Genomic DNA, 15,929 nt, shown 5'->3' with positions numbered 1-15,929 from the left:
CCACTCTTTTTCTTCTCCCAGTCGCGACACAGCCGGGGATTGAATCCGGGTCTGTAGTGATGCCTCTCGGAGGCCTGATCCCACGGGCTTAATGGAGTTTGGGAGTGTTACCTCTTGGTGTTATTCTTGTGTGTGTGTGGTCCTCACAAGGAAAGTAAAACAAGGAAAGAATGTGTGACATTTCGCCGGACCTCACAAGGGATTTTTTTTTTTTAGGGTTACAATGAGGGTTAGAGTTAGAATTAGGGTTAAGGGTTAGATTTAGGAGTTAGGTTTAGTTTTATGGTTAGCGTTTTGGGTTTAGAGTTAGGGTTAAGGTTAGGGAAAATATGATTTTGAGTGGGAATACATTTTTGGGGTTTATATTTGCACACACTACCCTCTTAGAAAAGTGCTCTCTTTTTTCTAAAAGTGTATTTGTACTGTATGACTGTGTTGAACAGTGTGTGTAACAAATCCCTTGGATTTGGATCATCCATAGTCCCAGTCCTAGCTAACTCATTAGAGAGGCTGTATAGTACTGTAGGCTGTGGGTACTGGAGGGATTCCCGGTGGTGTGGTGCAGGGTTTGATGCCTTGCCTTGCTGTGTAATTGATCCCTTTGGGCCCAGCTGGTACGACAGAACACACACACATGGCTGGCATGCCGTGCAGAACACATCCAGTTGAGGCTTTAACAGAATCACCGCGGAGAGGACAGATGCTCCGACTGCCATGCAAACAGACTCAGCCGCTGCAAACCATTAGCCACCACTGCCAAGCCTTCCTCCCTAGTCTGAGACTGCCATGCACACTTCAAGCTAACACTTCAAACCATTACCTAGAAAGAGACACATACACTCTCTCTCTCACACACACATCACCACCTCCATTTTGAAAAGTATTTTATGGTTTGGAAAACTATAGAGAGATCTCACATTAATTTTTGTGTTACTGTATTATTATTTACGGTAGCTGCACAGTAGGCGTTTGACCTGTAGTGCATATTGCTCTAATTCTATTGGTCAATTGTGGTAACCTCTGATTTCCCTCCAGGCTCTATGACGTGACTGGAGTCCCTGTGGATCCTCCATTCCTCTGACAGTACCATGGCGGAGGAGAGCATTGATGACCCTGACAGACAGCCTCAGCCCACACCACCAACCACCACCACCGGTCCATGAACATGAACAACCAATTCTAAACCATGCTGGGCATTATCCACAAAGCAAGGTACAGAATGAATCCATCAACACAGGAATCAGCATCAAAACATAATGGGAAAACAAACATCTAACCTAACCGATGTTGTTTTTATGATTCTGGCAGAGTAATATTATTGCAGCATGATGTTGACAAGTGTGCACTAAGATACACTGGTAATAATATGATATTGTATATTAGTGTTGCAATTCTATTTCTATGGAAGTGTAGAAACTCCACGCCTTGAGCTCAAAGGCCCCCAGAGTCCGTTTTGCAACAACAAAAAATCCATGCGTATAGCATTAGGAAGAACCATTGAGTTCTGGACCATTATATTGACATGCCTTATATGTTGTTTTTAAAGTACTGTATTACACCCATTACAGAGCCTTGTATCCACACAGAGGATTGAACAATACAGCACACGTGCACACACAGCAGCTTTATTACATAGTAACCGCAAAACACCTGTCTCAACGTCAACATTGAAGAGGCGACTCTGGGATGCTGTCCTTCTAGGCAGAGTTGCATAGAAAAAGCCATATCTCAGACTGGCCAATAAAAATAAAATATTAAGATGGGCAAAAGAACACAGACAATGGACAGAGGACCTCTGCCTAGAAGGCCAGCATCCCAGAGTCGCCTCTTCACTGTTGACGTTGAGACTGGTGTTTTGCAGCTACTATGTAATGAAGCTGCCAGTTGAGGACTTGTGAGGGGTCTGTTTCTCAAACTAGACACACTAATGTACTTTTCCTCTTGCTCAGTTGTACACCGGGGCCTCCCACTCCTCATTCTATTCTGGTTAGAGCCCGTTTGTGCTGTTCTGTGAAGGGAGTAGTACACAGTGTTGTACGAGATCTTCAGTTTCTTGGCAATTTCTCGCATGGAATAGCCATCATTTCTCAGAACAAGAATAGACTGACGAGTTTCAGAAGAAAGTTCTTTGTTTCTGACCATTTTGAACTTGTAATCGAACCCACAAATTCTGATCCTCCAGATACTCAACTAGTCTAAAGAAGGCCAGTTGTGCTGCTTCTTCAATCAGCACGACAGTTTTCAGCTGTGCTAACATAATTGTATATTTGTTTTCTAATGATCAATTAGCCTTTTAAAATTCTAACCTTGGATTATCTAACACAACGTGCCATTGGAACATTGGAGTGATGGTTGCTGATAATGGGCCTCAGTACACCTATGTAGATATTCCATAAATAAATCAGCCGTTTCCAGCTACAATAGTGATTTACCACATTAACAATGTCTACACTGTATTTCTGTATATCAATTTGATGTTATTTTAATGGACAAAAAATGTCCTTTTCTTTCAAAAACAAGGAGAATTTCTAAGTGACCCCAAACTTTTTAATGGTAGTGTATCGCACAAGGCCTTATATTGAAGCCTTACCCTAACACAGTGGCCTGAAACTCATATCTTACAGTCCACAATCAGACCTTGCAAGTAAGTTTTCTAAAAATAATGGTTGCAGGATTTCCTTTTATTCCCTACCATTTCCAGGAATGTTCCAACCCGGGATTTCTGGAAAGCCGTGAAAATTTACGAGAATTTTGCAATCCTACCTTCAAGTCACATTATGCTGTATGTTGTAATTGTTATTGGAATCCAGCCAACGTTAGGATATCCAACAGATGGAATTGTTATTCATCTGTAACCTGCATTCATAATAACTGTCAGGGTTAGAAACAGTGTGAGGAGACTAACTACAGTGCCTTCAGAAAGTATTCATACTTATTCCACATTTTGATGTTTTACAGCCTGAATTCAACATTTCCCAGAAGTTCTGTCACGTCCTAACAAATTATTATTTTATTGGATTTTTTAAAATTATTTATGTTTTTTAAATTTATTTCACTTTTTTTTCCTCACTTTTTTCCCCAATTGGTAGTTAGTCTTGTCCCATCGATGCAACTCCCGTACGGACTCAGGAGAGGCGAAGGTCAAGAGCTGTGCGTCCTCCGAAACACAACCCTTGACACAATGCACGCTTAACCTGGAAGCCAGCCGCACCAATGTGTAGGAGAAAACACTGTACATCTGGAGACCGTGTCAGCGTGCAAGCGCCCGGCCCGCCACAGGAGTTGCTAGATAGAGCATGATGGGACAAGGACACCCTGGCCGGCCAAACCCTTACCTAACTCGGATGACGCTGGACCAATTGTGCATTGCCTCATGGATCTCCCGGTCGCGGCTGGCTGCGAGACAGCCCGGTATCGAACCAGGATCTGTAATAACGCAGCTAACACTGCAAGGCAGTACCTTAGACCGCTGCGCCACTTGGGAGGCCCCTAACAACATTTGTGCCGTGAAAATGCAACACCTTGTCACTTTATTGACAATAGCACATCTCCATTGATGCTCTTGTTTTGGGTCATCCTGAAAGTTGGGCAGCTAAAGCAGAATATATCTGTTTAGCCAACAGGATTGCTTTTAGTATTCTCCTAAGCATCAGAAATCTGTTCCTGAAGATACAGTATAAGATTAAGAAATAACATTTCCTATGTACAGTGATCCCTCGCCACTTCGCGGTTCACTTATCGCGGATTCGCTATTTCGCGGATTTTCATAATGCATTTTTTTTTTTTTTTTGGTGCATTGTGCTCTGCATTCTGATTCGCTAAAAACTCACTCCCGCTTCTTGTATCAAAACATGCTACGAATTGTGCTATCATTTTGTCGTCTCGTGCAGTTATGTGTACGTACATAAAACAGCTTGGCAAATTTACATTAAGTTGGCCAAATTATCTTGTAATTTCGAACATCTCCTAAACCCATAATGTCGACGAAACGGCCTACACGTGAGTCACTGTATTTGTATACATGTAATAGTTGCTAATTGTAAAAAAAAAAAAAGTTTTCTATTTCGCGGATTTCACTTATCGCGGGTCATTTTCGGAACGTAACCCCCGCGATAAACGAGGGATTACTGTAAACCTATTCAATAATCATGCTGTGCCTATACATATTATTTACAGGTCAGAATTGCCACATTAATAGCCAGTTTCCATTTTTATAGAGATCCGATTTGTGTGCAAGATTTACAGTATTATATTTTACCACAGCCAGTGTGAGAGAGATATTGTAGTGGAAGAGAAAGGGGAGCTAACACAGACAGACTCACTGCCTGCGGTCTATTTAAAGTAATTTGCATTCAAATTCTCCTGAGATGTCACAGAGATACCTTGCCACTATTGTATTAGGCTGCCATTAGAGGTCGACCGATTGTGATTTTTCAACGCCGATCCCGATTATTGGAGGACCAAAAAAAGCCGATATCGATTAATCGGCCGGATGTATTTATTCATTTAAAAAAAATATATATATATTATTATATATTTTTTGTAATAATGACAATTATAACCATACTGATTGAACAATGAACACTTTTATTTTAACTTAATATATATCCATAAATAAAATCAATTTTGTCAAATAAATAACGAAACATGTTAAATTTGGTTTAAATAATGCAAAAATAGTGTTGGAGAAGAAAGTAAAAGTGCAATATGTGTCATGTAAAAAAGCTAACGTTTAAGTTCCTTGCTCAGAACATGAGAACATATGAAAGCTGGTGGTTCCTGTAAACATGAGTTTTCAATATTCCCAGTTAAGAAGTTTTAGGTTGTAGTTATTATAGGAATTATGTCGACTATTTCGACACGTCGACTATTTCTCTCTATACCATTTTTGTATTTCATATACCTTTGACTATTGTATGTTCTATTAGGCACTTTAGTATTGCCAGCCTAATCTCGGGAGTTGATTGGCTTGAAGTCATAAACAGCTTTGTGCATTGCTAAAAGCTGCTGGCAAACGCAGGAAAGTGCTGTTTGAATGAATGCTTACGAGCCTGCTGCTGCCTACCACCGCTCAGTCACTCCTCTATCAAATATCAAATCATAGACTTAATTATAATAAACACACACAGAAATGAGCGTTTGGTCATTAATATAGCCAACTCCGGAAACTATCATTTCGAAAACAAAACGTTTATTCTTTCAGTGAAATACGGAACTGTTCCGTATTTTATCGAACGGGTGGCAACCCTAAGTCTAAATATTGCTGTTACATTGCACAACTTTCAATGTTATGTCATAATTATGTAAAATTCTAGCAAATTAATTATGTTAGGAAGAAATGGTCTTCACACAGTTCGCAATGAGCCAGACGGCCCAAACGGCTGCATATACCCGGACACTGCTTGCACTGAACGCAAGAGAAGTGACACAACTTCCCTAGTTAATATTGCCTGCTAACATGCATTTCTTTTAACTAAATATGTAGGTTTAAAAATATATACCTCTGTGTATTGATTTTATGAAAGGCATTGATGTTTATGATTAGGTACATTTATGCAACGATTGTGCTTTATTCGCAAATGTGCTTTTGTTAAATCATCACCCGTTTGGCGAAGTTGAAGCAGGCTGTGATTCAATGATCAATTAATAAGTGTAGGGGGCAGTATTTTAGTTTTTGGCTAAAAAACGTACCCATTTGAAACTGCCTATTTCTCAGCCCCCGAAACTAGAATATGCATATAATTGTCAGATTAGGATAGAAAACACTCTAAAGTTTCCAAAACTGTCAACATTTTGTCTGTGAGTTTAACAGAACTGATATTGCAGGCTAAAACCTGAGGAAAATCCAATCAGGAAGTGCCTCTGTTTTTGAAACCTCTCTGTTCTTATGCATCCCTATTACCCATTTAAAGGGATATCAACCAGATTCCTTTTTCTATGGCTTCCCTAAGGTGTCAACAGCCTTTAGACATAGTTTCAGTCTTTTATTTTGAAAAATGAGCGAGAACGATCACATTGCGTAAGTGGATAGGTGGGGGCTCTCTGAGTGAGTTGTTACTCCCGGTCCTAGTGAAAAACCAACACTCCCGGTTGATATATTATCGAATAGATATTTGAAAAACAACCTGAGGATTGATTACAAAAAACGTTTGACATGTTTCTGTGGACATTATGGATATTATCTGGAATTTTTGTCTGCGTTGTCGTGAATGCTTTTTCCTGTGGATTTCTCAGCATAACGCGCGAAACGAACGGAGGTATTTGGATATAGAAATATCTTTATGGAACAAAAGGAACATTTGTTGTCTAACTGGGAGTCTCGTGAGTGAAAACATCCAAAGATCATCAAAGGTAAACGATTAATTTGATTGCTTTTCTGATTTTCGTGACCAAGTTACCTGATGCTAAGTGTACTTAATGTTTTGTCGAGCGATCGATAAACTTACACAAACGCTTGTATTGCTTTCGCTGTAAAGCATAATTTCAAATCTGAGATGACAGGTGGATTAACAAAAGGCTAAGCAGTGTTTTGCAATATTGCACTTGTGATTTCATGAATATGAATATTTTCTAGTAATATTATTTGACTGTGGCGCTATGCTATTCAGCGTTGCTGATGACAATTATCCCGGATCCGGGATTGGTGGTTCAGAGAGGTTAACCTCTTATGGCTGCAAGGGAAATTATTGAGTAGCCAGAAAAAAGGTGCCCATTTCAAACGGCCTCGTACTCAATTCTTGCTCGTACAATATGCATATTATTTATTACCTTTGGATATAAAACACCTTCTAGTTTCTAAAACAGGTTTAATTATTTCTCTAAGTGAAACATAACTCTTTTTACAGCCCATTTTCTGGAAAAAGTGAATTTTCCAAGAAGCTATGTCTCTCTTCAAGATACTCTCTATAAAAGGCCTTGGCACTTGGGACTGTACAAACACGTCACACATCTTCCCCTGGTTGTCATGCGGAAGTGAGAGAAAAAAGGACTTGATTATCTCTGTCAGGGACTGAAAGGAACCTCTTTGAGTGATAAGTGCGCACTTTAGGTAATTTTTTCTGGGCGCGAAGTAGGAACTGGACCGCGCTCCTGGAAAACACTCGTTATAGGTGAATATGACCTCCAGCTTCGATTTTCTTTGGATACATGTCACAAAATCATCCTAAAGTATGTTTTTTCAATATACTTTAATTATATTATTGAAATTTATTCTGGACTTTAGACGTGATGCGACGCAAGAATTTTGTCAAGACGGAGAGGTTAGCATGGCATGGCCAGTGTGTCATGCTAATTCAACAGGGACATCGTTCGTTCTAGGTCCAAATGAACACGGTTCTGAACAAAGGACCCTTTGGAGAACATTCTGATGGAAAATCAACAAAGATAAGGACCCAATTTGGGATGCTTTTTCATATATCTGTCGAACTGTGCTATCGCTAGCGTTTGACTAGAATCAATGCTGCTGTGTGCTAGCTATTGTAGTAAGCTAATATAACCGATATATTGTGTTTTCGCTGTAAAACACTTCAGAAATCGGAAATATTGTCTGTATTCACAAGATCTTTCTCTTTCATTAGCTATCCACCATATATTTTTCTGAAATCTTTTCTGATGTGAAATTAGAAGTAGACGTTGGTGTCTGTTTTCTCTGGCTACTGCCGTGCGATTTCTTACTGTAGCTATGATGGTAGCAGTAATGTAAAACTGATTTATAGCTAAAATATGCATTTTTTTTGAACAAAACATAGATTTATTGTGTAACATGTTATAGGACTGTCATCTGAGGGAGTTTTTTCTAGGTTATTTAGGTTAGTTCTAGGTTAGTTAGGTTGGCTTTGCATGCTAGCTGCATGCTAGCTGCATGCTACCGGTGCTGTGAAAAATATGTCTCTCTTTTTGTATTTGGTGGTGAGCTAACATGAATATATGTGGTGTTTTCGCTGTAAAACATTTAAAGAATCTGAAATATTGTCTGTATTCACAAGATCTTTCTCTTTCATTAGCTATCCACCATATATTTCTCTGAAATGTTTTCTGAAGTGTAATAAGGTAGTTGACGTTGGTGTCTGTATTTTCTCTGGCTACTCCCGTGCGATTTCTTACTGTAACTATGATGGTAGCAGTAATGTAAAACTGATTTATAGCTAAAATATGCATTTTTTTTGAACAAAACATAGATTTATTGTGTAACATGTTATAGGACTGTCATCTGAGGTAGTTTTTTCTAGGTTATTTAGGTTGGTTCTAGGTTAGTTAGGTTGGCTTGTGCATGCTAAATGCAGCCTACTTGTGCTGTGAAAAATGTCTTTCTGTCTTTTTTTATTTGGTGGTGACCTAACATAAATATATGTGGTGTTTTCTCTGTAAAACATTTAAAAAATCGGACATGTTGGCTGGATTGACAAGATGTTTATCTTTCAAATGCTGTATTGGACTTGTTAATGTGTGAAAGTTAAATATTTTACAAAAATAGATTTTGAATTTCGCGCTCTGCACTTGGACAGGCTGTTGTCATATTGATCCCGATGTCGGGCTTGCAGCCTGAAGAAGTTAACCGGCACCGCTTTGATTATATGCAACACAGGACAAGCTAGTTAACCTAGTAATATCATCAACCATGTGTAGTTAACTAGTGATTGTGAAGATTGATTGTTTTTTATAAGATAAGTTTAATGCTAGCTAGCAACTTACCTTGGCTCCTTGCAGCCACAAGGTCCTTCTGATGCTGCACTCGCGTAACAGGTGGTCAGCCTGCCACGCAGTCTCCTTGTGAATTGCAATGTAATCGGCCATAGTCGCCATCCAAAATGCAGATTACCGATTGTTATGAAAACTTGAAATTGGCCCGAATTAAGCAGATTAATCGGTCGACCTCTAGCTGCCATGTTTTTGCCATTAGCCTGTGTTGAATGAGTGGATGGATTGATTAATTAATTAACGAGCGATCAATCGAACTTACAAACAAATCAACAAATGAATGCTTCATTTCCATGTCATACCACCACTTTTGCTGCCTATTCCATCCACTGTGTTACTGTAATGCAGTCTCAGTGTAATCTCTACCACTAGAAGGCAGCGTGACTGTCACTGTCATAATGACGCTGCAGCAGTTCAGAATCTTTAATGGCGCTAATTGCCAGGTTGGCTGGTGCTGCACTGGTCGTATTAGTGGGAGACATGCCCCTCTTCTTAGCCCGGATACTCTTGGGTCATTCCCTCCATACCGTCTCCCCTGCAGGCACTGACTACACTACACTGTGACATTATCCTATTAAATGATGCAGGTTCCTTTAGTTCCTGATTGCTCTGTTCCTGGTGTTTTTATCCCCAGATTTCCCCAAACACCTGCCCCCTTTCTTGGGAATTTGCACTCTGTGTAATTGTCAAGAGTTCATTATTATAAATTTAAGCTGCCCCGGCAATCTTGGAAGGCATCAATGCCTTTATCAAGTAGGCTGGAGACCACACATAGGCCAGATGGCGTGACGACGAACAACACTTTTTTTCCCTCCAGATTTATTCTGTAAGGCTGATTAGTTGTTTTACAGTTCTGCACTGCAATACTTGTTTTGTTATTGGGTTTAATGCTCCAGCAAAATTCACAATATTTGGATGCCAGAGTAAACTGCTGATGACAGTGATTAGTATGGGACTGTCTAATTTCTCCATAACCTCATATCAGAGTTGTAGACATTTTAAGAAGTTCCACATACAGTATCTATTAGGGGAATAATGGGAGTGAAAGTACAACGTTCATCTAGGGACAATCATTGCGGAGTAGGTAGATGTTGACCCTAACAACTAGTCCAATGTATTCTTCACCCCCTTCAATGTCAACATTGATATTTGGCATTTGGAAATCTAATCCTAGATCTGTCTGTGGTTATGGCCTGGGTAACTTCTACCACAAGCATTGGTTTCTTTAGCATGTTTTGAAGTGTTAGCAACTTAGCATTTTTAAAGGATTTTTTGTCATTAGCTAGCATTGATTATCCTGTACTCTGACAGAACTTGTGTTCTCATTGATCCGCAGGTCTCTTAAACACAGTCAACCACGGCCAATACTGGAGGGTTTGAGGGAACTTTGGGGAAGTCGAGAGCGAGGTCTCATCTTTGACTCTGGAGAAGTTTCCTGTGCCCTGACTCCTGGCTCTACCCGTCTGCGGCTCCGACCAACCAATGACCATCCGCTGTAGATAACCCACTGTCTGTCATTGGATCAACATGTCCCGTCTGCCTGCTCCTATTACTCTCCGTCTGCTTTGTAAATGAGCAGAATCCTCTAGTGCCATGGAGGTCAGGTGTCCGGCTGCGCCTTGTCCAGAGAGGGAGAAAGTGGTGACTATGGAGCCATTTTGGATCGACTACTGTACTGTTCAGCTAATGTCTGCTAATTTTCAGTGGACCGAGGGCTCCCACTACTTCAACCTCACCTGCTTCTGTTAGACTAATGGGACAGTTACGTGTCCCAAAGAACAGGATTATTGTGAACCAGGCCCGAGGCTCTCTGATGTGTCTGACCTAGCACCAGACTATGGACTGGACCAAACGTTTGACTGGATCTATCCAGACTATGGACCAGACTGGACCAGATCCTACTGCTCGGCTTGTGCTCTGCTGTGAATAGAACTTCTGCTGGAGTAGTACAACTTTGGCACCCTCCATATTTTTATAGACCAAAGAGGAAAAAATAACAGTAAGACTAGATGGACCAGATTGGGAAAGATAAATGGATACTTGTTTTTCTTGCTACACCACAATGACTGCCCTCATAGCTGTAGATGTTGGACTTTATGTCTAGTTGGACAAGTATACAATCAAAGGAGTTACCTTTAAAAACATGTTTTTCTCTGACTAAACCCACCACTGTATTTTGAAACTGAAGATATAGGTAAACATATCTGTATATAAAAAAATCTGATTTGCATTTTTCATTAGCTACAAATTGGAACACATTGCAATAAGCATGGTTGGTAAAACAGTAAAAGAGTAAAACTACTGATCATCATTGAGGCAAAAAAGAGAATATTGAAACTGTAATTTCTGATTGCGGCTGGTGGGTGGGGGAAAGGCACATTTCATTAAATGTATTTTGAAAAGCCTAAAACGTATATATTTAACAGTTTTATATGTTGTACCTTTGTAGAGAACCTTATTCGACATGAATAATGTGGTCACAAAATGGCAGCCATAGAACGTGAAAAACAAGCTCTCTGATGCTGGTTTGTCCTGCTCTCTTTCTGTTCTCATGACAACTAGCTTCTCTCCTCATACCTCTAATCTCCCAATCTATCAATCACAGATAAAGGAAAGAAATGCACTTGAGTTCACTCAGAATATGTTTTAAATATTTAATGGTAATATTTTACAGATGTTTGTGAGAGTCTTGCTGTGTATGGTTTTAATGTGGTTAACAACTGACACAGCATATACAATCTGACTGAACCCTCAATGCGGTTTCCCTTTATCTGCAATTGATTGAATTCCAGCATGAGAGTCACTATCTATCAAAAACATGAAAAATAACATTACAAAATGAATTGAGCTAATCACAGACAGAGATTTTGTCACTTTAGTCAATGAGCAGCCTTCGGAACCTGCTGATTGCTGCAGTATTGCATTGTAAAAGGTGTGGAATACTGTCTAATTTCTCTATAATGTCAAATTTTATTTTTGTGTTTGTCGCACAATGCTGATCTCCAGTCCTGAGTGACGAAAATTATGATGACACGTGAAGAAGGGAGGCATTGCGGGAAAAGTTTTAGAATAATTTACATACTTTTTTTATCATTAAATATTTTAAGAATAAATACATGAAATAACCATCACTAGCTAATATAGACGCTTTGATATTCAAAGTCATCAAATTTGTTCAAGTAAGATTTATCATATCTTATTTTGTATTACGTTTATTTAATTGTTCTGTCCTATATGCCAAAAGCTGACAGCCTGAAATAGTTTTTTTCTTCTGGACCATCTACTTTACAGTGTCTAATTGTCCACATGTAAGTTCCTCATACATATCTAATAGGTAAACACCTGATATACATAAGTAAACCAAATCAAATTATTTATAGACAGTCTCGCTAGGATTTGATTACAATAACATATGAATATGAATGTATTGATGCAGAGTTGATAAAGGCATTTGCTCAGAGTGACAGTTAGGACCGAAATAATAGAAGTTGACTGACTCAATGTGTGTATGCTGCTGGCTGTATGTATCATGGTGGAAGGGATTCCACAGTTATACAATAATATACAGTACATATGCAGAGTAGTACACCTGGTCAATATTTAATGACCTACAAGATTATGATGTTGAAGAACTTACAAAGGGTTACCCTGCAAAGGGCTACGGATCTAATGCAAGTGAAAACACAAAAGATATCAGTTCCCTGGACAGCACCACATAACCAGACACCCGCTACATTAGATGGTGCTGTCCAAGGTGCTCTGATTCCATGAAAGACAAATCCAAGCATTCACAGAGGCTTCAAAGGTCTTGTGTTAGGCTCTGAGTGAAGGCCTACACCTTCAAGATTAACCCCCAACTTGTCCGGATTCACTTCTGTTCAGATCCAGATGCTGAACTTCTCTTATCCACACTTGGCTCTCTGCTGTTCAGTCCAACTGACTAATTTTCATTAACTGACTGACTGGGACCAGTCCGACTAGCTGGCTGGCTGGCTGACTGACGTTCCTTCTTAATCCTGACTGACTGGATCAGCCTGTTCCACCAACACCAGCTGGAGATTAATACAGTTGTTGTTGACAAAGAAGTTTTCTAAAGATGCAAATGAGAAGTGACTTTCCTGAAAGTGTGTGTGTGTGTGTCCGTGTAGCCTGCAATTGTCAAGACGGTTATAAATATTTAATTACATCTGATTGAATTTCAATAATCTCTCCCGTATCCTTGAGGTTCGGTGTGATGTTTGGAGGAGTCGTGTCTCATAACAGTTTTAATTTGATTAGAGCAAAGTACAATGAGGAGTTTCTCCTAGAGCTATATGGTACATGTAGCTACAAAATAGAGCTTGCGATAATGTCTTTGCCATGGAGAAAGAGGCAAAGTGGGTGACATACAACTTGGAGAATGTTACTGTGTGTGTGTGTGTGTGTGTGTCTGTGTAAAACTCTCTTTCCTATACAGTAGCATGCGAAAATATTCACCCCTCTTGGAATTTTTCCTATTTTGTTGCCTTACAACCTGGAATTAAAATTGATTTTTGGAGGGGTTTGTATCATTTGATTTACACAACATGCCTACCACTTTGAAGATGCAAAATGTTTTTTATTGTGAAACAAACGAAACATAAGACAAAAAACAGAGCTTGAGCTTGCATAACTATTCACCCTCCCAAAGTCAACACTTTGTAGAGCCACCTTTTAAAGCAATTACAGCTGCATGTATCTTGGGGTATGTTTCTATAAGCTTGGCACATCTAGCCACTAGGATTTTTGCCCATTCTTCAAGGCAAAACTGATCCAGCTCCTTCAAGTTGGATGGATTCTGCTGGTTTACAGCAATCTTTAAGTCATACCACAGATTCTCAATTGGATTGAGGCCTGGGCTTTGACCAGGCCGTTCCAAGACATTTAAATGTTTCCCCTTTAAACCACTCGAGTGTTGCTTTAGCAGAATGCTTAGGGTCATTGTCCTACTGGAAGGTGAACCTCTGTCCCAGTCTCAAATTTCTGGAAGACTGAAACAGGTTTCCCTCAAGAAATTCCCTGTATTTAGCTTCATCCATCATTTCTTCAATTCTGACCAGTTTCACAGTCCCTGCCGATGGAAAAACAATAGTATGCAAGTATAAACACCATGGGACCACGCAGCCGTCATACCGCTCAGGAAGGAGACGCGTTCTGTCTCCTAGAGATGAACGTACTTTGGTGCGAAAATTGCAAATCAATCCCAGAACAACAGCAAGGGACCTTGTGAAGATGCTGGAGGAAACACGTACAAAAGTATCTATATCCACAGTAAAAGTAGTCCTATATCGACATAACCTGAAAGGCCGCTCAGCAAGGAAGAAGCCACTGCTCCAAAACCGTCATAAAAAAATCCAGCCTGCGGTTTGCAACTGCACATGGGGACAAAGATCATACTTTTTGGAGAAATGTCCTCTGGTCTGATGAAACAAATATAGAATGTTTTGGCCATAATGACCATCGTAATGTTTGGAGGAGAAAGGGGGAGGCTTGCAAGTCGAAGAACACCATCCCAACAGCGAAGCACGGGGGTGGCAGCATCATGTTGTTGGGGTGCTTTGCTGCAGGAGGGACTGGTGCACTTCACAAAATAGATGGCATCATGAGGAATGAAAATGATGTGGATATATTGAAACAACATCTCAAGACATCAGTCAGGAAGTTAAAGCTTGGTCGCAAATGGGTCTTCCAAAAGGACAATGACCCCAAGCATTCTTCCAGAGTTGTGGCAAAATGGCTTAAGGACAACAACGTCAAGGTATTGGAGTGGCCATCACAAAGCCCTGACCTCAATCCTATAGAAAATTTGTGGGCAGAACTGAAAAAGCGTGTGTGAGCAAGGATGCCAACAAACCTGTCTCAGTTACACCAGCTCTGTCAGGAAGAATGGGCCAAAATTCACCCAACTTATTGTGGGAAGCTTGTGGAAGGCTCCCCAAAACATTTGACCCAAGTTAAACAATTTAACGGCAATGCTACCTAATACTAATTGAGTGTATGTAAACTTCTGACCCACTGGGAATGTGATGAAAGAATAAATAAAAGCTGAAATCAATCATTCTCCTATTATTCTGACATTTCACATTCTTAAAATAAAGTGGTGATTCTAACTGACCTAAGACAGGAAACTTTTACTCTGATTAAATGTCAGGAATTGTGAAAAACTGAGTTTAAATGGATTTGGCTAAGGTGTATGTAAACTTCCGATTTTTAATTAAAAATCAATTTAATTACAGGTTGTAATGCAACAAAATAGGAAAAACTCCAAGGGGGATGAATACTTTTGCTAGGCACTGTAGCTCTATGGTTGATATGTGTATCATATCTGCATTTCCAAATCCTGTGCTGTTGATCCTTTCGTATTTGTACAGTGCCTTCAGAAAGTATTCAGACCCCATGACTTTTTCCACACTTTGTTACATTACAGCTTTATTCTAAAATTGATTAAATATATAAAAATCCTCAGTAATCTACTCACAATACCCCATAATTACAAAGCAGAATCTTATTTAAAAAAACGTATTTACGTATGTATTCAGGCCCTTCGCTATGAGATTCAAAATTGTGCTCAGGTGCATCCTATTTCCATCGATCATCCTTGAGCTGTTCCTACAACTTGATTGGAGTCCACCTGTGGTAAATTCAATTGATTGGACATGATTTGGAAAGGCACACACCTGTCTATATAAGGTCCCACATTTGACGGTGAATGTCAGCAAAATCCAAGCCATGAGGTCGAAGGAATTGTCTGTAGAGCTCCGAGACATGATTGTGTCAAGGCACAGATCTGGGGAAGGGTACCAAAACATTTCTGCAGCATTGAAGGTCCCCAAGAACATGGTGGCCTCCATCATTCTTACACGGCAGATGTTTGGAATCACCAAGACTCTTTCTAGAGCTGGCCGCCGGCCAAACTGCGCAATCGGGGGAGAAGGGCCTTGGTCAAGGAGGTGACCAAGAACCTGATGGTCACTCTGACAGAGCTCTAGAGTTCCTCTGTGGAGATGGAAGAACCTTCCAGAAGGACAACCATCTCTGCAGCACTCCACCAATCAGGCCTTTATGGTAGAGTGGCCAGACAGAAGCCACTACTCAGTAAAAGGCACATGACAGCCCACTTGGAGTTTGCCAAAAGGCACCTAAAGACTCTCAGACCATGAGAAACAAGAGTCTCTGGTTTGAAGAAACCAAGATTGAACTCGTCGCGGCTGGGG

At 40.0% G+C, this 15,929-nt stretch overlaps 1 protein-coding gene across 2 annotated transcripts in view; it reads left to right on the top strand.

The window, feature by feature from the left end:
• Window positions 1-13,234, top strand: part of LOC139534113 (chemokine-like protein TAFA-5) — a 208,387-nt gene extending 195,153 nt beyond the window's left edge. For both annotated transcript variants that reach the window (XM_071332879.1, XM_071332880.1), the window contains exons 4-5: window positions 1,036-1,212; window positions 10,034-13,234. In XM_071332879.1, coding sequence (XP_071188980.1) covers window positions 1,036-1,044 — 9 coding nt within the window. In that variant the 3' untranslated portion in view covers window positions 1,045-1,212; window positions 10,034-13,234. The remainder of the gene's footprint in view (window positions 1-1,035; window positions 1,213-10,033) is intronic.
• Window positions 13,235-15,929: the final 2,695 nt, after the last annotated feature.

This window comes from Salvelinus alpinus, chromosome 11 (assembly GCF_045679555.1).
Source record: "Salvelinus alpinus chromosome 11, SLU_Salpinus.1, whole genome shotgun sequence".
Classification (NCBI taxonomy): domain Eukaryota; kingdom Metazoa; phylum Chordata; class Actinopteri; order Salmoniformes; family Salmonidae; genus Salvelinus; species Salvelinus alpinus.
The sequence above is the reverse complement of the archived record's forward strand: the minus strand, read 5'-3'. Positions and strand labels throughout refer to the sequence as shown.